This window comes from Macaca thibetana, chromosome 4, assembly GCF_024542745.1.
Source record: "Macaca thibetana thibetana isolate TM-01 chromosome 4, ASM2454274v1, whole genome shotgun sequence".
NCBI lineage: Eukaryota > Metazoa > Chordata > Mammalia > Primates > Cercopithecidae > Macaca > Macaca thibetana.
In genome coordinates, this window is record NC_065581.1 from 70771183 (window position 1) to 70794047 (window position 22865).

At 42.3% G+C, this 22865-nt stretch overlaps 1 protein-coding gene across 1 annotated transcript in view; it reads right to left on the reverse strand.

The window, feature by feature from the left end:
• Nucleotides 1–5668: 5668 nt before the first annotated feature.
• Nucleotides 5669–22865, reverse strand: part of CGAS (cyclic GMP-AMP synthase) — a 31703-nt gene continuing 14506 nt past the window's right edge. Inside the window, exons 4-5 of the mRNA XM_050786508.1 lie at nucleotides 10831–10933; nucleotides 5669–7555 (exon numbers count right to left, since the gene is read on the reverse strand). Of these exons, the coding sequence (XP_050642465.1) occupies nucleotides 7204–7555; nucleotides 10831–10933 (455 nt within the window). The 3' untranslated portion in view covers nucleotides 5669–7203. The remainder of the gene's footprint in view (nucleotides 7556–10830; nucleotides 10934–22865) is intronic.

The window sequence follows — 22865 nt, forward strand, 5'->3', positions numbered from 1 at the left end:
CAGAGTTCAGTGAAAACCAACAGGAGGTTCTTTAGTAAGACCAATCAAATAAGTTTCTGGTAAGTCTGGGAGTGGGGAGTTAGGGATGTAGAGATAGTAAAAAATGAGAACACTGCTGGGTGCGGTGGCTCATGCCTGTAATCCCAGCACTTTGGGAGGCCAAGGCAGGAGGATCACGTCAAGAGATCAAGACCGTCCTGGCTAACACACTGAAACCCTGTCTCTAAAAATACAAAAATTAGCCGGGTGTGGTGGCGCATGCCTGTGGTCCTAACTGCTTAATAAAGATATACACAGACATCTCATAATAAAACTCCAGAATACCAAAGACAAAAGTCCTAAAATCAGAGAAAAATTGAGGCAGGAGAATAGCAGAGGAAGTCAGGGACAAAGGGAACCCTTTGATGTAGGTTAGCTTAAGTGATAGCAAAAATGAAATATGTAAGAGAAACATGTAAGCAGAAGCAGAACATACGAAATAAGGGAGTAAGCAGTGAGTTAAAACATACAGGATAAATAAGTCACAAGGACTTGCAGTAGGAATTTGGTCACAAAAAATGAAAGTAAAGATGAGTAGCCGGGCGCGGTGGCTCACATCTGTAATCCTAACACTTTGGGGGGCCGAGGTGGGTGGATCATTTGAGGTCAGGAGTTCAAGATTAGCCGGACCAACATAGTGAAACTCCATCTCTACTAAAAATGCGAAAATTACCCAGGGGTGGTGGGGCATGCCTGTAATCCCAGCTACTCAAGAGGCTGAAGCAGGAGAATCACTTGAACCTGGGAGGCAGAGTTTGTGGTGAGCCGAGATCACGCCACTGCACTCCAGTCTAGGTGACAGAGTGAGACCCTGTCTCAGAAAAAAAAAAAAAGAGTAAGGTTAAGCAAGGATGAGCAATTCGCTTACAAGAAATAAAGTTAGGGTAAGCAAGTGAGGAAAAAACAGGCCATGAAATATAACAAACCAGGCTGATCTCATCTCACAGAAGTCAGTCAGCTCTCCCCTTTCCAAGAGTGCTTAATAAGCTTTTGCTGCTTTGCTTTACTATCTGTGTGTGTCTTGTCCAAGTCTTTGTTCAAGACACCAAGTGCCAGGTCAGGCACTTGGGAGGCCCAGCACTTTGGGAGGCCGAGGCAGGCAGAACACTGGAGGTCAGGTTTTCGAGACCAGCCTGCCCAACATGGTGAAACCCCGTCTCTACCAAAACTATGAAAATTAGCCAGTCGTGGTGGCATGGGCCTGTAGTACCAGTCAATCAGGAGGCTGAGGCAGGAGAATCACTGGAGCCTGGGAGGTGGAGGTTGCGGTGAGCCAGGATTGGGCCACTGCACTCCAGTCTGGGTGACAGAGTGAGACTCCGTCTCAAAAACGAACAAACAAAACAAGACACCAGGAGCCTGGAATTGCATGGCACTACCCAGTAACAAAATGTTAGATTAATAATGCTCTCTGTATTTTCACTGTTTTTTGGTTTTTTCTTTACACTTTTAACGTGAACATCAGATTTTTTCACATTGAACACATATTTCTTTTTTCTTTTTATTTTTTTTTTAGACAGAGTTTGACTCTTGTTGCCCAGGCTGGGGTGCAATGGCATGATCTTGGCTCACCCGCAACCTCCGCCTCCCAGGTTCAAGCGATTCTCCTGCCTCAGCCTCCCAAGTAGCTGGGATTACAGGGATCCGCCACCACGCCTGGCAAAATAAAAAATAAAAAAATTAAAAGTAATATGTGTTCAGGCCACTGCACCTGGCAAAATGAAGAAATTTTAAAATAATATGTGTTCAGGCTGTGCACGGTGGCTCACGCCTGTAATCCCAGCACTTTGGGAGGACGAGGCGGGCGGATCACCTGAGGTTAGGAGTTCGAGACCAGCCTGACCAACATAGAGAAACCTGGTCTCTATTAAAAATACAAAATTAGCCAGACGTGGTGGCGGGCGCCTATAATCCCAGCTACTCGGGAGGCTGAGGCAGGAGAAGCTCTTGAACCCAGGAGGCGGAGGTTTCAGTGAGCCGAGATCATGTCATTGCACTCCAGCCTGGACAATAAGAGGCAAATTCTGTCTCAAAAAAAAAAAAAATTGTTTCCATTTTTATCAAAGTCAAATATACATGTACTGTATGGAAGCAAATGGTTCTACAAGAGTTATTTATTTTTGGTTTTATTTTTTATTTCTATTTCCCTTCCAGAAATCTTGGACTACACAAAGCTTATTTAAAAAGTAGTCTGTTGCCAGAAAAGATGGTAGCCTAGTCTTGGTATTCTTATGGAGAACTTAGAAAACCTGAAGAGGCTGGGCGCGATGGCTCAAGCCTGTAATCCCAGCACTTTGGGAGGCCGAGACAGGCGGATCACGAGGTCAGGAGATCGAGACCATCCTGGCTAACATGGTGAAACCCCGTCTCTACTAAAAAATACAAAAAATTAGCCGGGTGAGGTGGTGGGCACCTGTAGTCCCAGCTTCTCTGGAGGCTGAGGCAGGAGAATGGCGTGAACCCCAGAGGCAGAGCTTGTAGTGAGCTGAGATCCGGCCACTGCACTCCAGCCTGGACGACAGAGCGAGACTCCATCTCAAAAAAAAAAAAAAAAAGAAAAGAAAACCTGAAGAGTACTTGTACCCAAATTGGATTGTGTTTTAATGGACAATGGCTGTATTTTCCCCATGTCAAAAGAATCCTAATGAAAGCAGCTGTTTTATAAGTTCCTAGGGGTCTAGTTGTCCAGAATCCCCAAGGATAAGATGCTCCCTATAAGAGTAGAACCTTAACCTCACTCAGTGACATTGTAGGAGCCTCTAGCTGTGGAATTTCTTAGGAACTCAAACTTTCAAAAGCATCTAGAGAGTCAAAGCTGGGGGAAAAAGAGCACATAGAAATAATAAAATTTTTAGGCCAGGCGCAGTGGCTCACGCCTGTAATCCTAGCACTTTGGAAGGCCGAGGCAGTTGGATCACAAGATCAAGCGTTCAAGACCAGCCTGGCTAATATAGTGAAACCCCATCTCTACTGAAAATACAAAAAATTAGCCAGCGTGGTGGCAGGCGCCTGTAATCCCAGCTATTTGGGAGGCTAAGGCAAGAGAATCGCTTGAACCCGGGAGGCGGAGGTTGCAGTGAGCCAAGATCACGCCACTGCATTCCAGCCTGGGTGACAGAGCAAGACGCCATCTCAAAAATAATAATAATAAATTTTTTATCATTTTTAATTAATTAATTTTGAGATGTAGTTTCGCTCTTGTTGCCCACGCTGGAGTGCAATGGCACGATTTCGGCTCACTGCAACCTCTGCCTCCCAGGTTAAAGCAATTCTCCTGCCTCAGCCTTCCTGAGTAGCTAGGATTACAGGCATGTGCCACCATATCCAGCCAATTTTGTATTTTTAATAGAGATAGGGTTTCTCCATGTTGATCACGCTGGTCTTGAACTCCTGATATTAGGTGATCTGCCCGCCTTAGCCTCCCAGTGTGCTAGAATTACAGGCGTGGGCCACGGCACCCGGCCACAAAATTTATTTTTTATAGTCTACTAATAAATGCTGTTGTACTTCGGCATGATCCATCATATAACTATCATTTTTTGGTTTTATTCTGTTTTGGTTTGGTTTTTGCCAACTGTATTCATATTTACAAAAAAATAAATCATTTTATTTTTTAAAAAAGTAGTCCTGAACCCTTCCACTCTTCATTTTCCACTCCCAAGATGTAACCTTTTCATCTTTTAGCCATTAATAACTTGCTTATACTGCAGTTTCTTGGTTTTAAAACTTTGACATCTACTGACTTCCCACTATGAGAGATTAATTCAGTTTTTGCATACCTGCGACAGTCGGGCCCTCAGGGTTGTCCTGTGGCCCCCCAACTCCTGAAGTTCACATCTATGTAGTAAAGAATTTAACTTAACCCAAAGAAAAGTCTCACCTTTGCCCTTGGCTTCTGAAAGGTAATGGCTAAACTCTTGGAATGTGCCAGAAAGTATAAAAATGTGATTTATGGTGGGGTCTTTGGGTCATGGTATCAGCTTATACTTGTTGCCCTCCAGAGGAGCTGGAGACTGAAGTTAGACATATAGCCAGCCAACCATGAGCGGCAGTAAGAACTCTGGACATAGCTCAGGTGAACTTCCCTGGCTGGCAATATTCTGTGTGTATTGGTACACATTGATGCCAAGAGAATAACATGTCCATGACTCCACCAAAAGACAACGGAAAGTGCTGTGTTTGGTACTCTCCTAAACTCTGCCTTATGCACTTCTTTGGCTGATTTAAACTTGCATGCTTACCATATAATAAACTGCAACCATGAGCGTAGTGGTTTCAGTGAGTTCTGTGCGTCCTTCATCAAACCTCAGGGCGGTTTTAGGAATCCCTTGAAATTGCAATTGTTGACAGAAATGAGGGTGTTCTTATGGGAACTGTTTTCCCCCTAACTATATCGCTGGCACCTGAGACAACAAAAACACCCTTGAGCGATTCCTCTCCCCTTGGGTATGAGTGGGACCTCTGACTTGCTTCTAATCAATAGAACACAGTACAGGCAATGGCTGTCCATAATTATGTATATGTAATTGTGTTAAACAAGTTTGTAGCACTCCTCTTGCTGGAGTACCTCCCTTGCTGGCTTTGAAGAATCGAGCTACCGTTGTGGGCTGCCTGTGTTGGGAGGCTCACATGGTAAGGAACTGAAGACAGCTTCTACGAACTGAGGGCAACCTCTGGTTGACAGCAAGAAACTGAAGCCCTCAGTCCTACAAATGTAAGAAACTAAATTCTGCCAACAAAAATGGATCCTTCTCCAGTCAAGCCTCAGATGAGGCTACAGCGCTGGCTGACATCTTAATGATAGCCTTGAGAGACTCTGAGCAGAGCCACACCCAGAACTTGGCCCATTGAAAATGTGAGATAATAAATATGTGTTGTTTTAAGCCTCTAAGGTTGCGGTTGTTACACAGGAAACTAATGTAATCCCCCTACCACTATCACCATACAAGCACTAAGCCTATTGTCCTATCCTAACCACAGAGTGGGTAATCATAATTTCTTTTTTTCTTTTCACATTAAAAAATTAAAAAAAATTTTTTTAAAGTCAGACAACAGTCCATAACTTCAATAAGATTAATAGTCAATGGTTACATTACGAGGACTTTGTCAATACTTACAGCTGAGCAATATTCTCATATCAGACTTTTCTTTCACGCATTCATTTTTTTTACAGAGTTAATCATTGCTTAGATTGGCTGGGCGCGGTGGCTCACGCCTGTAATCCCAGCACTTTGGGAAGTTGAGATGGGTGGATCACCCGAGGTCAGGAGTTGGAGACCAAGCTGACAACATGGTGAAACTCTGTCTCTACTAAAAATACAAAAAAAATTAGCCGGGAGTGGTGGTGTACAACTGTAGTCCCAGCTACTTGGGAGGCTGAGGCAGGAGAATTGCTTGAATCCAGAAGTGGGAGATTACAGTGAGCCAAGATCATGCCACTGCACTCCAGCCTGGGCGACAGAGCGAGACTCTGTCTCCAAAAAAAAAAAAAAAAAAATTGCTTAGATTATTTTATTTGCATAGTGTTCTATTTATCATTAATTGTCCCCAAAACTCTTCAAATGTCTAATGTTTCTCTTAGTATGTTCAAACGCAATAGGTTGTTAAACAAGATGTATAAAGCAAAAACTATAACAAATTCAACTCCAATTTATTCTCAAAGGCTTGAATAAGAAAAAAATATCAACTCCATTAAAATTTTAAAATCTTTACAATAAACAAAACAATACAAAACAAAAAACCTTGTTTACTAAAAGACACCAAAAAAGGTGCAGACAACCCACATGCAGAAGTGATTTGTTACACAGACAACAAATGAAAGATAAGTACCCCAAAAATATTAAGAACTTCTACAAAACAATGAGAAGAATACTAACCAACAAGAAAATGTGCAAAATATATGAACAGGAAAAATTTAACAAACAGCAGTTGCCTGTAGGCTGAATGCTACCTAAAAATAAAAAAAAAAGTGTTACTGAAAGTAAAAATAAATAGATAACAGAAAATAAATTAGGTTTTACATTTAGTCACATATATTAAAATAAAGTATCTTATGTTTTCTTACAAGATTATGTATTTCGGCCTGGCGAAGGGGCTCACACCGGTAATCCCAGCACTTTGGGAGGCCAAGGCAGGTGGATCACGAGGTCAGGAGATCGAGATCATCCTGGCTAACAAGGTGAAACCCAGTCTCTACTAAAAGTACTAAAAAAAATGAGCCCGGTGTGGTGGCAGGCACCAATAGTCCCAGCTACTCAGGAGGCTGAGGCAGGAGAATGGCGTGAACCCAGGAGGCAGAGCTTGCAGTGAGCCGAGATCATGCCACTGGACTCCAGCCTGGGCAACAGAGTGAGACTCTGTCTCAAAAAAAAAAAAAAAAAAAAAAAAAAAAAAAAAAAAAAAGATTATGTATTGCCTGGCCAGGCACGGTGGAGAGCTGTTTTTCAGTAAGTACTTGATGAATTTAATTAAGGCAATATGTACTTTATCTTTTTTTTATTCCAATCTGAAAATGTCATTTATTTATTTGCCTGCATGATAAAGCAAGCATGGTAATGTTTTTAGATTTCAAATACTCCTTTTGCTTCTTATTCCTTGAGTAATCTTTTTCCTAGGATAGTCAATCCTTTATACTGATTAGAGTTTATTACAACAAACTGAAAACTGAATAATTATTTACATTCATTTTAGTCAATTATTGCTGTGACAAATTTCAAACATTCCAATTATTGCAGTCACTCTAATTTTTTGTTATTTTGTTGCTTTTTAAAAAATTGTTTTAATAATTTCCTATTTTTTTTTCTTATTTATTTTTTGAGAGGGAGTCTCGCTGTGTCACCCAGGATGGACTGCAGTGGTGCCATCTTGACTCACTGCAAACTCCACCTCCTGAGTTCAAGTGATTCTCATGTCTCAGCCTCCCAAGTAGCTGGGATTACAGGTATGCAACACCATGCCCAGCTAATTTTTATATTTTTAGTAGAGACGGAGTTTCACCATGTTGGTCAGGCTGGTCTCAAACTCCTGACCTCAAGTGGCCTTGGCCTTCAAAGTGCTGGGATTACAGGTGTAAGCCACAGCGCCTGGCCTCTTTTTAAAGTTTTCTTGTATTCTCCAGGATTTAGGGTCACTCTAAAAATACAATCTCTTTCTAAAAATACAATTTCAAAATTCACCAAAAACTGGAAACTCATTGTTTCTTTCATATTCAATTTGCTTTGACAGAAATTCTTTACTTGTTTTGTCAATTAAGTTGCTAGAGAATAGATTGAATCCAGGAATAAAATAATTCTTAAGTTGTTCTGTCCTGAGGCACTCAAGAAAGTATGTCACACAGTTATCAAAGCAGAGGCCCAGGTCTTTGGGGTCCCACTGACTGTCTTGAGGGTTCTCGGTACATAGGTGAAAGAAGGCAGTTTTCACATGATAAGAAGAGAATTTATCCAGATGTTTTTTGTCTTTAAACTTTTCTTTCAGCTGTTCTAAAAGGTATTTCATTAGTTTTAAACAATCTTTCCTGTTGAATAAAAAAGGAAAACAGTTATTTTTACTTATTTACATTCAACAAAGGATTTTAGGCATCTCATAGCAAAAACATAAACAACAAAGATATATAATAACATAAATATAGGCCGGGCGTGGTGACACACGCCTGTAATCCCAGCACTTTGGGAGGCTGAGGCAGGGGGATCACCAAAGGTCAGGAATATGAGACCAGCCTAATATGGTGAAACCCCTTCTCTACTAAAAATACAAAATTAGCTGGGCTTGGTGGTGCACGCCTGTAATCCCAGCTACTCTGGAGGCCGAGGCATGAGAATCACTTGAAGCCAGGACGGGGAGGTTGCAGTGAGCCAAGATCCCATCATTGTACTCCAGCCTGGGCAACAAGAGCGAAACTCCGTTTCAAAAAACAAAAACAAAAACGAAGGCCGGGCGCGGTGGCTCACGCCTGTCATCCCAGTACTTTGGGAGGTCAGGCGAGCGGATTAGCCAGGCGTGGTGGCGGGTGCCTGTGGTCCCAGGTACTCGGGAGGCTGAGGCAGGAGAATGGCGTGAACCCGGGAGGCGGAGCTTGCAGTGAGCTGAGATTGCACCACTGCACTCCAGCCTGGGCGACAGAGTGAGACTCTGTAACACCACCACCACCAACAACAACAAAAAAAGCCGGGCGTGGTGGCTCATGCCTGTAATCCCAGCACTTTGGGAGGCCTAGGCGAGCAGATCACGAGGTCAAGACTTTGAGATCAGCCTGGCCAATATGGTGAAACCCCATCTCTACTAAAAATACAAAAATTAGCCAGGCGTGGTGGCATGCATCTATAATCCCAGCTACTCGGGAGGCTGAGGCAGGAGAATTGCTTGAACCCAGGAGGCAGAGGTTGCAGTGAGCCGAGACCGTGCCACTGCACTCCAGCCTGGGCAACAAGTGAGACTCCATCTAAAAAAATAATAATAATAAAATAAAATAAATAACATAAATATAATAACAGTCACGCTAAAATCTGATTATGTTTTCAAATATATGGTTTGAAGTTTCAAAAACACATTTTTCCCTCCCTTACCCATTCTTAGCTTAAATATATTCTATCAATTTCTTCAACTGTATAAAGCTAACAGATATTTATACTATTTTTTTTTTTTTGAGACAAGGTCTTGCTGTGTCACCCAGGCTGGGGTGCAGTGATGCAATCTCGGCTCACTGCAACCTCTGACCCTCCCCTTACCCCCCTCAAGCGATCCAAAATCTTGTTTTGTTATAAAATTATTTTACTTTATTGAACTGCAAAATTAATATAACTTTTTTCTTTTTTAAAATCCACTGATTATATCACAGAATTATTTACATTATTAAGCATACCATAGATAATCTGCTGTTTCATCTATTCAGTAGTTGATAAAATGTACTATTTGTGAAACTAGCCTTATCAACAAAATTTCTTTTTCTTTTTCTTTTTTTTTTTTTTTTGAGACAGAGTCTCGCTCTGTTGCCCAGACTGGAGTGCAGTGGCATGATCTCAGCTCACCATAACCTCTGCCTACTGGGTTCAAGCAATTCTCATGCCTCAAACTCCTAAGTAGCTGGGATTACAGGCGCACGCCACCTCGCCCGGCTAATTTTTGCATTCTTGTAGAGACAGGGTTTCACCATCTTGGCCAGGCTGGTCTCAAACTCCTGACCTCAGGTGATCTACCTGCCTCAGCCTCCCAAAGTGCTGGGATTACAGGCATGAGCCACTGTGCCTAGCCAACAATATATTTTTCTTAATGCTCGCTTCAAAGCCTGCATATGAGATCTTAAAGAACCTCTGTGCCTGCATGTTGGGCATTTTTGTTTTGATTTTTTAACTTTTGTGATCTTTATACTGGCCAACTTCATTTATTTATTTAAGGTGGAGTCTTGCTCTGTTGCCCAGGCTGGAGTGCAGTGGTACGATCTCGGCTCACTGCAACCTCTGTCTCCCAGGTTCAAGTGATTCTCTTGCCTCAGTCTCCTGAGTAGTGGGGATTACAGGCACACACCACTGTGCCTAGCTAATTTTCGTATTTTTAGTGGAGACAGGGTTTCGCAATGTAGGCCAGGCTGGTCTCGAATTCCTGACCTCAGGTGATCTACCTGCCTCAGCCTCCCAAAGTGCTGGATTTACAGGTGTGAGCCACCACGCCTGGCCAATACTGGCCAACCTTAGGAACTCAAATGAACAATTCCTTTTCAATTTTAGTTATTTATGGTGTGTATGCCATCACACAAAAAAAATGGTGGGGTGCAGTGTCTCATCCCTGTAATCCCAAGACTTTGGGAGGCCAAGGTGGGAAGATTACTTGAACCCAGGAGTTGGTGGCCCAGCCTGCCTGGGCAACGAAGGGAGACCACCATCTCTACCAATAAAAAAAAATTTTTTTTTGAGACACTTTGTGTCTCTATGTCACCCAGGCTGCAGTACAGTGGCACGATCATGGCTCACTGCAGCCTTGGTTTTCTGGGCTCAAGCGATTCTCCCACCTCAGCCTTCCAAGTAGCTGGGACCACAGGCACCAGTCACCATGCCTGGCTAATTTTTAAATTTTTTATGGAGGTGGGGTCTCACCATGTTGCTAGGCTGGCATTACAGGTGTGAGCCAACAGGCCCTCTACAAAACTTTTTTTAAAATTAGCCGAGCATGGTGGCATGTACCTGTAGTCTCAGCTACTTGGGGGGCTGAGGTAGGATGATTGCTTGAGCCTAGGAGATCGAGGCTGTGGTGAGCCATGATTGTGCCACTGCACTCCAGTCTGGGTGACAGAGTGAAAGTCTGTCCCAGAAAAAAAAAAAAAAAAATTACTCGCATAGTGTTGTTTTCAGTTTGGCCAGTCAATCCCTAGCCGTCAACACAACCCAACTATCCCAAAGTAAGCCCAGTAACCAATAAGAACGATCCTTTGGCCTCCTCCAATTATATGGCATTAATATCCATTACTTTTAAACAAGCAGAATACTAAGACCCATCGAATTGTCATACCTAGTGTTCATACCCTCTCACTCTGTCCTACTGATACATCTATACAAAAACACATTCATCTGATCCAGGGTTCAGAACTACTATTCCCTGGCCTTGCTTTCTAACAACATCCCTTCCTTGGCCCTTTGGATCTAGCTTCTCTGGTTTCATACTGACACTCCCCAGCTCAACCCAATCCTGCCCTGCCCCCCAGACCCAACCCGGCTCAGGTCTTCAGGTTTGAGGTATGGAGTTAACAAATAATTAAGCATACCATAGATAACCTGTCATTTAACAAAATAAGGCTGTTACCTGCAACATTTCATTTCTTTGTTTTCACAGCACGTTTTAGATTTTCCATGATTGCTCAAAATTTCCTTTTCGATGTGAGAGAAGGATAGCCGCCATGTTTCCTCTTAATTTCAAAAAGAAAAACAGAAAAGCACTTTACCCAAAGCATCCATATCTAAACAATATTTAAGTGATTTCCCTCATGAAAATATTTTGGGGCTGCGCATGGTGGCTTACGCCTGTAATCCCAGCACTTTGGGAGGCCGAGGAGGCTGAGGTCGGGAGTTCGAGACCAGCCTGATCAACATGGAAAAACCCCATCTCTACTAAAAATACAAAAAAAATTATCCAGGCATGGTGGTGCGTGCCTGTAATCCCAGCTATTCGGGAGGCTGAGGAAGGAGAACTGCTTGAACCTGGGAGGCGGAGGCTGCAGTGAGCCAAGATCGCACCATTGCACTCCAGCCTGGGCAACAAGAGCAAAACTCCATCAAAAAAAAAAAAAAAAAAAAAAAAAAAAAAAAAAAAAGTAAAAGAAAATATTCTAGAAAAATCCTAGGAGTGAATCAAAAGAAGTGAACAGATAAATAATTACATATAAAAATAAGTACACTAAGACAAAAAATGGGCCTAACATTAAAAAAAAGGAAGTCACATTTTAATATAGTTAGCAATAGTAAGATGTATTACCTTTTATATATTGCTAAATTCCCTTTGTTAAATATTTTGTTTTAATAATAATTTGAATCAATTTATTCACTTTTTCTGTACCATCCTTACAGGTTTTAGTATTAATACAAAATGAATTGAGGATCATTTCCTTTCTTCTTATTCATGAGAGTTTGTGTAAATATAGAATGATTTTGGCCAGGCGCGGTGGCTCACGCCTGTAATCCCAGCACTTTGGGAGGCTGAGGCAGGCGGATCACGAGGTTGGGAGATCGAGACCATCCTGGCTAACAAGGTGAAACCCCGCCTCTACTAAAAATACGAAAAATTAGCCGGGCATGGTGGCGGGCGCCTGTAATCCCAGCTACTTGGGAGGCTGAGGCAGGAGAATGGCGAACCCTGGAGGCAGAGTTTGCAGTGAGCTGAGATCATGCCACTGCACTCCAGTCTGGGTGACAGAGCAAGACTCCGTCTCCAAAAAGAAAAAAAAAGATTTCTCCCCGAGTCTTACCATGGCTAGCTCTTTTATGCTCTGAACATCCTGTTACTTAGTGGTTTTATACTAGTAATGTAAAAGTGGTTTATAATCTGCAGGATTTTCCAGAAAAATCAATCAATATAATCTGTCACATTAATAGAACAGAGGAGAAACACGTGATTGTCTCGATAGATGAAGAAAATGAAGCTATTAAAATCCTATAGTCATTCATCATTAAAAAAACTCCTCTTAGCAATTTAAGTCTAGAGGGACACTTGATTCAATAAAAGGTAGATTTTAGAAAACTATAGCAACAATCATTATGTGAGGTAAAAAGTTGGAGAGAGAAATCAGAAAAAAGGCAAAACTTCTGCTATCTCTATTTCTGTTCAACATGCACTGGGTGTCATAGCAAGCACAGTAAGGGAAGGAAAAACAGGGTTACACACTGGAAAGGGAGAAACAAAGCCATCATTATTAATAGATGATATAATTGCATATATAGGAAATACAAAAGAGTCTACAGTGCTGGGCATGGTGGCTCACACCTATAATCCCAGCACTTCAGGAGGCCGAGACAGGAGACCAGCTTGACCAACATGGTGAAACATTGTATCTACTAAAAATACAAAGATTAGCCGGTGTGGTGGCCTGTGCCTACACATACCACATGTATGTATGTATTTGTATACAGTCCCAGCTACTTGGGAGGCTGAGGCAGGAGAATCCTTTGAACCCGGAATGCTGAGGTTGCAGTGAGTAAAGATCATGCCACTGCACTCCAGCCTGGGCAACAGAGCGAGACTCCATCTCAAAAAAGAAAGAAAAAGAAAAAAGAAAAAAAAAATCTATAAATAAATTCACCAAATCAATTAAAAGAGTTACCAAGATTGTGGATATGAAAATCAAAGGTATTTTGATACACGACAGTAAACAAAAAATGAAATTTTGAGGGAGATGTTTCTTACAATAGTATAAAAACTAGCAAGTAGGCCGGGTGCAGTGGCTCATGCCTGTAATCCCAGCACTGTGGGAGGCCGAGGTGAGCAGATCAACTGAGGTATGGGGTTCAAGAGCAGCCTGGCAAACATGGCAAAACCCCGTCTCTACTAAAAATACAAAAATTAGCCGGGCATTGTGGCACACAACTGTAATCCCAGCTACTCAGGAGCCTGAGGCAGGGGAATCGCTTGAATCCGGGTGGCGGAGGTTGCTGTGAGCCGAGATCACTCCATTGCACTCCAGTCTGAATGACACAGTGACACTCAATTTCAAAAAACAAAAACAAAAAACACATAGCAATTACCTTCTAGATCTAACTGCTAATGAAATATGGATGAGGTCAGACGCAGTGGCTCACTCCTGTAATCCCAGCACTTTGGGAGGCTGAGGCGGTGGATCACCTGAGGTCAGGAGTTCGAGATCAGTCAGACCAACATAGTGAAACCCTATCTCTACGAAAAATACGAACATTAGCTGGGCATGGTGGTGCAAGCCTGTAATCCTAGCTACTCTGGAGGCCAAGGCAGGAGAATCACTTGAACCTGGGAGGTGGAGGTTGTAGTTAGCCGAGATTGGGTGATTACACTCCAGCCTGGGCAACAAGAGTGAAACTCCCTCTCAAAAAAAAAAAAAAAAAAAAAAAAAAAAAAGAAATATAGATGAAAGCAGAACATGCTAAACGACACTTCTAGAATGCACTCTGCAAAATCCTCTCTTTGGGAAACTCTACAGGAAAAATAACCTGTTTCTTCAATGAGTAAATTGAGTACATTTTATTCAATGAATAAAAAAGGTATGGGCCGGGCGTGGTGGCTCAAGCCTGTAATCCCAGCACTTTGGGAGGCCGAGACGGGCAGATCACGAGGTCAGGAGATCGAAACCATCCTGGCTAACACGGTGAAACCCCGTCTCTATTAAGAAATACAAAAAACTAGCCGGGCGAGGTGGCGGGCGTCTGTAGTCCCAGCTACTCGGGAGGCTGAGGCCGGAGAATGGCGTGAACCCGGGAGGCGGAGCTTGCAGTGAGCTGAGATCGCGCCACTGCACTCCAGCCTGGGCGACAGAGCGAGACTCCGTCTCAAAAAAAAAAAAAAAAAAAAGGTATGAAAGAGGAAGTTATGAGTTAAAAGAGATTTAAAAGACATATTGGTTAGTCACAAGGTATGAACCTTATTTGAATCCTGATCCAAACAGGCAAACTGAACAAAAAAAATGTATGACACTTACAAGACAGGTGGAAATTTTAATACCGAATAGAGTTTGATATTAGGGAATTATTACCTTTTCTTTTTTTCTTTTTTTTGAGACAAGATCTCCCTGTCACCCAGGCTGGAGTGCGTGAACACAGCTCACTGAAACCTCAACTTCCCAGCCTCAAGCAATCTTCCCATGTCAGCCTTTCCATAGCTGGGACCAGAAGCATAGCCATCACGGCTGGCTACTTTTTAGATTTTTTGTAGAGACGGGGTCTCTCCACCTTGCCCAGGCTGATCTTGAACTCCTGGACTCCAGCAATCCTCCCACTTCCCAAAGTGCTGGAATTACAGGTGTGAGCCACTGTGCCCAGCCAATATAAGAAAATTATTATTTGTGCATTTATTTTTATTTTTGAGATGGAGTCTTGCTCTGTTGCCCAGGCTGGAGTGCAGTGACGCCATCTCAGCTCACTGCAACCTCCGCCTTCTGGGTTCAAGTGATTCTCCTGTCTCAGTCTCCCGAGTAGCTGGGATTACAGGCATGCGCCACCATGCCCGGCTAATTTTGTATTCTTAGTAGAGATGGGGTTTCACCATGTTGGCCGGTCTCGCACTCCTGATCTCGGGTGATCCACCCGCCTTGGCCTCCCAAAGTGCTTAGATTACAGGTGTGAGCCACCGCTCCCAGTCATTTATTATTTTTTTAAGACAAGGTTTCCCTTTGTCACCCAGGCTGGAGTGCAGTGGCATGATCTCGGCTCACAGCAGCCTCAACCTCCTAGGCTCAAGTGATTCTCCCACCTCAGCCCCCCAGATAGCTGGGACAACAGGTGCATATTACCATACCCAGATAATTTATTTTGTATTTTTTGAAGAGACGATTTTGCCACATGGCCCAGGCTTGAACTCCTAGGCTCAAGTGATCCACCCATCTCAGCCTCTCAAAATGCTGGTATTTATTACAAGCATGAGCAACCACTCCCAGCCCAGTCTCCTATGGTACTGGTTTAAAATTTTCATAATAAAAAGTTTTGGCCAGGTGCAGTGGCTCACACCTGTTATCCCAGCACTCTGGGAGACCGAGGTGAGCAGATCACCTGAGGTCAGGAGTTTGAGAGCAGCCTGGACAACATGGTGAAACCCTATCTCTACTAAAAATACAAAAATTATCCAGCCATGGTGGTGGGCCCTGTAATCCCAGCTACTCAGGAGGCAGAGGCAGGAGAATCGCTTGAATCCTGGAGGCGGAGGGTGCAGTGAGCCGAGATCGCATCACTGCACTCCAGCCTAGGTGACAGAGCGAGACTCCATCTCAAAATAAATAGATAAATAAAAAGTTTTAAAATAGATCAATTACCTATGAATAAATTAGCAAAAGATATACAAAACCTCTGCAGAGAAAATGCTAATGAGTGAAGCTGGGCAGTATTAGAGGAGATCTAAACAAGTGGATTGGGAGACTCAATATTGTTAGCATATCAACTCTCTCCCACGTTTACTTATTTCTTTTTTAATAGAGACAGTGTCTTGTTCTGTTACCCAGGCTGGAGTGCAGTGGCAAGATCATAGCTCACGGTCACCTCAAACTCCTGAGCTTCAGTGATTCTCTTGCATAACTAAGACTACAAGCTACAAGTGCACACCACCATACGTGGCGAATTTTTAAAAAAGTTTTTATAGAGATGAAGACTCACAACCCTCTATAAAAACTTTTATAGAGAGTTTTTTTAATTTCAATTTTTCTTTTGAGATGGAGTATCTCTCTGTCGAAAGGCTGGAGTGCAATGGCGAGATCTCGGCCCACTGCAACCTCTGCCTTCCGGGTTCAAGCAATTCTCCCGCCTCAGCCTCCCAAGTAGCTAGGACTACAGGCGTGCACCACCATGCCCAGCTAATTTTTGTATTTTTAGTAGAGATGGGGTTTCACCATGTTGGCCAGGCTGGTCTCGATCTCTTGACTTCATAATCCACCCACCTCAGCCTCCCAAAGTGCTGGGATTACAGGCGTGAGTCACCTCGCCTGGGTGGAGTTTTTACAGAGTGTTGTCCAAGATGGTCTTGAACTCCTCAGCTCAAGCAACTCTCCTTCCTCAGCCTTCTGAAGTGCTGGAATGACAGGCATAAGCCATCATTCCTGGCCCCAAATTTATCTATAGATTCAACATTATCTCAATCAAAATTCCAAAAAGTATTTTGTGGAATCTGACAAGCTGATTTCAAAATTTATACGAGAATGCAAAGGATCAAGACTCTCTAAAACACCCTTGGAGAAAAACAAAGTGGTGGAACTTACCCTAAAAGATATTGAGACTAATTATAAAGCTACATTATGTGCAACATGGTACAAAGATAGACAAAGATTTTAATGGGACAGAATAAAGAGTTCAGGGATAGCTACCCAATACGGTTTGCCCTTTGTATCCAAGGGTTTCACACCTGAGAATTCAACCAACCATGGATTGAAACCCACAGATATGGAGGGCCAACTGTATTACATCACTTTATGTAAGGGATTTGAGCATCTGTGGACTTTGGTGTCTGCAGGGTACCCTGGAGCCAATCCTGAGGGTCAACTGTATATGACTGTAAAGAAAGGTGGCATGTACCCTTGATAAAATGCGATAAGGATGGCACTTTGCCTCTGTGACCTTCCTTCCCCAAATCCAATAGCTCTGATATAATAATAAGAAACATAATAAATCTCAAGTAAAGGACATTCTACAAAATACCTAATTAGTACTCCTCAAAACTGTTAAAACCAAAAAACTGTCAGAGTCAAGAGTAGCTTAAGGAGACATGACAACTAAATGCAATATGGTATCCTAAATGGGATCTTGGAATAGTAAAAGGACATTAAGAAAAACTAAGGAAATCCGGATAAGGTATAGACCTTTTTTTTTTTTTTTTTTTTTTTTTTTTTTTGTGAGATGGAATCTCTCTCTGTCACCTAGACTGGAGTGCAGTGGCATGATCTTGGCTCACTGCAACCTCCACCCCCCGAGTTCAAGTGATTCTCCTATCTCAGCCTCCCAAGTAGCTGGGACTAAGGCATATGCCATCTTGCCTGGCTAATTTTTGTATTTTTTTAGTAGAGATGGGGTTTCACCATGTTGGCCAGGGTGGTTTCGAACTCATGATTTCAGGTGATCTGCCCATCTCGGCCTCCCAAAGTGCTGGGATTACAGGCATGACCCACTGTGCCCAGCGGATATAGCCCTTAGCTAACAATAATGTATCAATATTGGTTTATTAATTGTATAAATATATTAATGTGAAATATTAATAATAGGAAAATGGGGGTGCTGCAGTGGCACGTGTCTGTAGTCCCGGTTACTTGATCCGGTGAGGCGGGAGGATCACTGAGCTCAGTTCGAGACCAGCATGGGCAATACAGTGAAACTCTGCCCTACTACCTCCCCAACAAAAAACCCCAGGGGAATGGGTATGGGGTTATACAGGAACTCTCTGTACTATCTTCACAATTTTTCTGTAAATGTAAAACTTGCTAAAACCAAAAGTTTATTTTTAAATAAACTACATTGAGATATCCTTTCTTACTTTTTGGACTACTGGCAAGAATTTCAGTTGGCAAAAAGTTTAACAAGTCAGTGAGGTTGAGGGTGAAGCAGGTACTCCTGATACATTGCTGTGGAAAAGCAAATTGGAATGATGCCTATGGAGATCTGGGAAATGCCTAGCAATATTACATAAGGATTTACTCTTTGACTAGCTGTAAAAATAGACTTTAAAAAGGAATGGGTATTATCTCTATAGAGAGGTATGGAGTGAGCTCGAAAATATCTCGTTAAAAGTAAAAACGTGTTATATCTGAGAGCAGGGCTTCTATAAAATTAAAAAAAAAAACCAAATTAATTAAATTAAAAAGAAGAATGTATGGCCTGGCTGTGATGGCTCATGCCTATAATCCCAGCACTTTAGGAGGCCACAGTGGGAGGACTGCTTGAGGCCAGGAGTTTGAGACCAGCCTGGGCAACACAGCGAGACTCTGTGTCTACTTTAAAAAAAAAAAAAAAAAAGGTGTACCTTTTATTTTAAAAAGGGGGTGGCATACAAATATATTTTATATACATATAAATTAGTATATTATCTAATATTTACATGTTTAATCTGCCTTTTTCAATACCAGTATTATTACCAATAATACACTTATAAAAAACAGCTTACAATTTTTTTGCAGTTTTTTGTTCTTAAGATAAAAGGACAGTCAAAATACCAAGTTTTAAACCCACTCGAAAAAATATCCAGCTGGGCACAGTGTCGTGCACCTGTAATCTCAGCTACTTGGGAGGTGGGAAGCTGAGACGGGAGGATCACTTGAACCCAGGAGTTCGGCTCCAAGCAGAACAACCCTAACTCCTGGGCTCAATGATCCTCCTGCCTCAGCCTCCCAAAGGTTGAGGAAACTAGGACTATAAGCACATGCCACTGCACCCCCATTTCCCTATTATTAACATCCCATATTCGTAAAATACATTGGTACAATAAACCAGTATTGATACATTATTGTTAACTAAAGTTTATACTTTATCCAGATTTCCTTAGTTTTTACCTGATGTCTTTATCTTAAAAATATGTATTAAATATATTTATATCAATATATATTTACATAAGTATTTATATGTAATATGTATAATTTACATGCAATATGCCTTACATAATATAAAACATTGTATATAATTTATATTATATACTGTATACACATTTATATGCTACTCCCTTTTTAAAATAAAAGGCACAACTTTTTCTTTGTTTTTGAGACAGGGTCTCACTCTGTTGCCCAGGTTGGAGTGCAGTGGCACCATCTTGGCTCACTGCAGCCTCAAACTCCAGGGCTCAAGTGATTCCCCCCCCATCAGCCTCTTGAATAGTTGGGACTACAGGCATGCACCACCACACTTGGCTAATTTTTGTATTTTAGTAGAGACAGACTTTCACCATGTTGCCCACACTGGTCTCGAACTCCTGAGCTCAAGTGATCCACCTGCTTCAGCCTCCCAAAGTACTGGGATTATAGGTTTGAGCCATTACATGACTGAGTGAGAGAGAGAGAATATATTTACTTACACTTTTAAAACCGGAAGGCTAGGCGCGGTGGCTCACGCCTATAATCTCAGTACTTTGGGAGGCCAAGGTGAGTGGACCACCTGAGGTCAGGAGTTCAAGACCAGCCTGGCCAATGTGGTGAAACCTCGTCTCTACTAAAAACACAAAAATTAGCCAGGCATGGTGGTGCACACCTGTAATCTCATCTACTCTGGGAGGCTGAGGCAGGAGAATCACTTAAACCTGGGAAGAAGAGACTGCAGCAAGCCAAGATCACCCCACTGCACTCCAGCCTGGGCAACAGAAAGAGACTCCATCTCGAAATAAATAAATAAATAGGCCAAGCCTGTAATCCCAGCACTTTGGGAGGCCGAGACGGGCGGATCACGAGGCCAGGAGATCGGGACCATCTGGCTAACACGGTGAAACCCCGTCTCTACTAAAAAAATACAAAAAACTAGCCTGGTGGGTGCCTGTAGTCCCAGCTACTCGGGAGAGGCAGGAGAGAATGGCGTGAACCCGGGAGGCGGAGCTTGCAGTGAGCTGAGATCCGGCCACTGCACTCCAGCCTGGGCGGCAGAGCGAGACTCCGTCTCAAAAAAAAAAAAAAAAAAAAATAAATAAATAAATAAATAAATAAATAAATAAATAAAATTTAAAAACCATGGAAGGGTAAACTAAAAACAATTAGAAAGGTTTCTAATCAGGGAAGGAGAGAAGAGCATGGAGAGGACATGAACAGAAGATGTTTCTCTAATTGTACCTTTTTCCACAGCTTTGACTGTAGAACCATGTATATACTTTATAAATGTATGAAACAAATTAAATCAAGGCCGGGCGCGGTGGCTCAAGCCTGTAATCCCAGCACTTTGGGAGGCCGAGACGGGCGGATCACAAGGTCAGGAGATCGAGACCATCCTGGCTAACACGGTGAAACCCCGTCTCTACTAAAAAATACAAAAAACTAGCCGGGTGAGGTGGCGGGCGCCTGTAGTCCCAGCTACTCGGGAGGCTGAGGCAGGAGAATGGCGTAGACCCGGGAGGCGGAGCTTGCAGTGAGCTGAGATGCGGCCACTGCACTCCAGCCTGGGCGACAGAGCGAGACTCCGTCTCAAAAAAAAAAAAAAAAAAAAAACAACAAAAAAAAAAACAAACAAATTAAATCAAAATTTAAAAACCAGTATCTAAAAACAGATAACATAATGAAACAAGTTAATTTGCCTACGTTGAGTTAAACTGTCCAGAGACATTTTTTTTTTTTTGGTGGGTGGGGTATAGAGGACGTCTTGCTATGTTACCCAGGATGGAGTGCAGTGGCATGATCATAGCTCACTACAGCCCTGAACCCCTGGGCTCAAGCAATCCTCCTGCCTCAACTTCCTGAGTAGCTGAGACTACAGGCATGGGTCACTGCACCTGGCTGAACATTTTTTTGAGTGGGTTAAAAATCTCAAATTTTACTGTCCTCTTATCTTAAGAACAAAAAAACTGCAAGTAAATCATAAACTGTTTTTTAAATAAATTATATCCTTGGTAATAAAACTGGTATTTTGAAACAGGTAGATTTTTAAAATTTGAAATTTTTAATAAAAAATCAATAAAAACAAGGCCAGGCACGGTGGCTCATGCCTGTAATCCCAGCACTTTGGGAGATGGAGATGGGTGGATCACCTGAAGTCAGGAGTTCGAGATCAGCCTGGCCAACATGGTGAAACCCAGTCTCTACTAAAAATACAAAAAAGTAGCTGGGCATGGTGGCACGCACCTGTAGTGCCAGCTACTTGAGATACTGAGGTGGGAGAATCGTTTGAACCCAGGAGGTGGAGGTTGCAGTGAGCCGAGATTGCACCACTGCACTCCAGCCTGGGCGACACAGCGAGATTGTCTCAAAAAATAAACAAATAAAAATAAATAAAAACAAAAACATAATATTTTTAAAAATATAATTTGTGAGACCAGGGAATTTCTAGTAGAATGTATAGAGAAAGAAAAGATACAGCAGGTGTTATAAGTGTCTCCAATCTAGTACAAGTATTTTCACTAAGTCCCTCTGTTCACATACACTCACACACGTACACAGAAGCAGAGTTTTGTCTAATTATACATAATCTGGAATGATGGGAGATGCAGAACAGCCAAGGGTAACAGAAAGCAGAAGTGAAGCTAAGCATCCAGCACCAGCCTTCACTTTCTTTCATCTTAATGGAAGAATGCAAAGAACTCCCTAACCATGGCCGGGCATGGTGGCTCACACCTGTAATCCCAGCACTTTGGGAGTCTGAGGCGGGTGGATCACAAGGTAAAGAGATGGAGACCATCCCGGCCAACATGGTGAAATCCTGTCTCTACTAAAAATACAAAAATTATTCTGGCATGGTGGCATGCGCCTGTAGTCCCAGCTACTCGGGAGTTTGAGGCAGGAGAATCGCTTGAACCTGGGAGGTGGTGGTTGCAGTGAGCCGAGATCACGCCACTGCACTCCAGCCTGGGCGACAAAGCAAGAATCCGTCTAAAAAAAGAAAAAGAAAAACAAAACAAAACAAAACAAAAACCTCGCTAGCCACATAGGCCACAGGGCCACCAAAGGACTCTTCTTCATCTCTAAGGTGATTTATCCTCCAGTGTTCCCCAGGACAGTGTGGGGTCAGCAAGAGATGGTATGGGGTCCTGTTGTGATTTCTGTATCACTTACAGTGAAGGTTTCTTGGGGCAGCTATTCTATAAATTGTTCAGTTTACAGAACAACCTCTTTGCAGAAAGCTATAATCATTTTGTAAAAACATGAATAATGATATATGTAAGTTCCCTTCATAAACTATTTTTCTTACAGAAAATGATTCCTATATGTATGCAATATATGAAGTTATGATATGTGTCCACAGAAACACAAACCATTAAACTAAGCATGATTGACTATTTCTGGGCTTTTTTCAGCAATACTCATTTATAACTTGGCTCATTTGTTTTACAGTCCCCTTCAATTTCCCTGGAATCCAGTATAGTAGGTGCCAAAAGTCCTACATAAATCTATGGGAGGAAATGAAAATAATCAGCTACTTTCATTTTTTTTTAGACTAAATCACAAGGGAAAAAGCTACTCCCAGGAGTTCGAGACCAGCCTGGCCAACATGGTGAAACCCCGTCTCTACTAAAAATACAAAAAAATAGCCAGGCATGGTAGTGTGCGTCTGTAGTCCCAGCTACTTGGGAGAATGAGATAGGAGAATTGCTTTAACCCAGGAGGCAGAGGTTGCAGCGAGCTGAGATTGTGCCACTGTACTTCAGCCTGGGCAACAAGAGCAAAACTCTGTCTCAGAAAAAAAAAAAAAAAGTTACTTCCTTCTACCTTCAAAAATATCACCATTATAAAGTTTTAGCTGTAGACCAACTCAGTCTGGTTCTTGGAAGTTGAGTTTTATCCAAGAGCATAGCCTGAAAACCCATCCTGATCTGTGAGGCTGAGACACATTGTATAGGAGCAGTGGAATGGGAAGATGAAGGAAAGAGAGAACCAGGGCTGAGAATGAGAGTCTAGACTCTAATGATAATATTAATATGTAATAACATATAACTGGCATGAACAAAACTGGCCACAGAACTGCATGCACATTTTATCATTCCAGAACTTTTCAAGTAGTTTTGCTTAA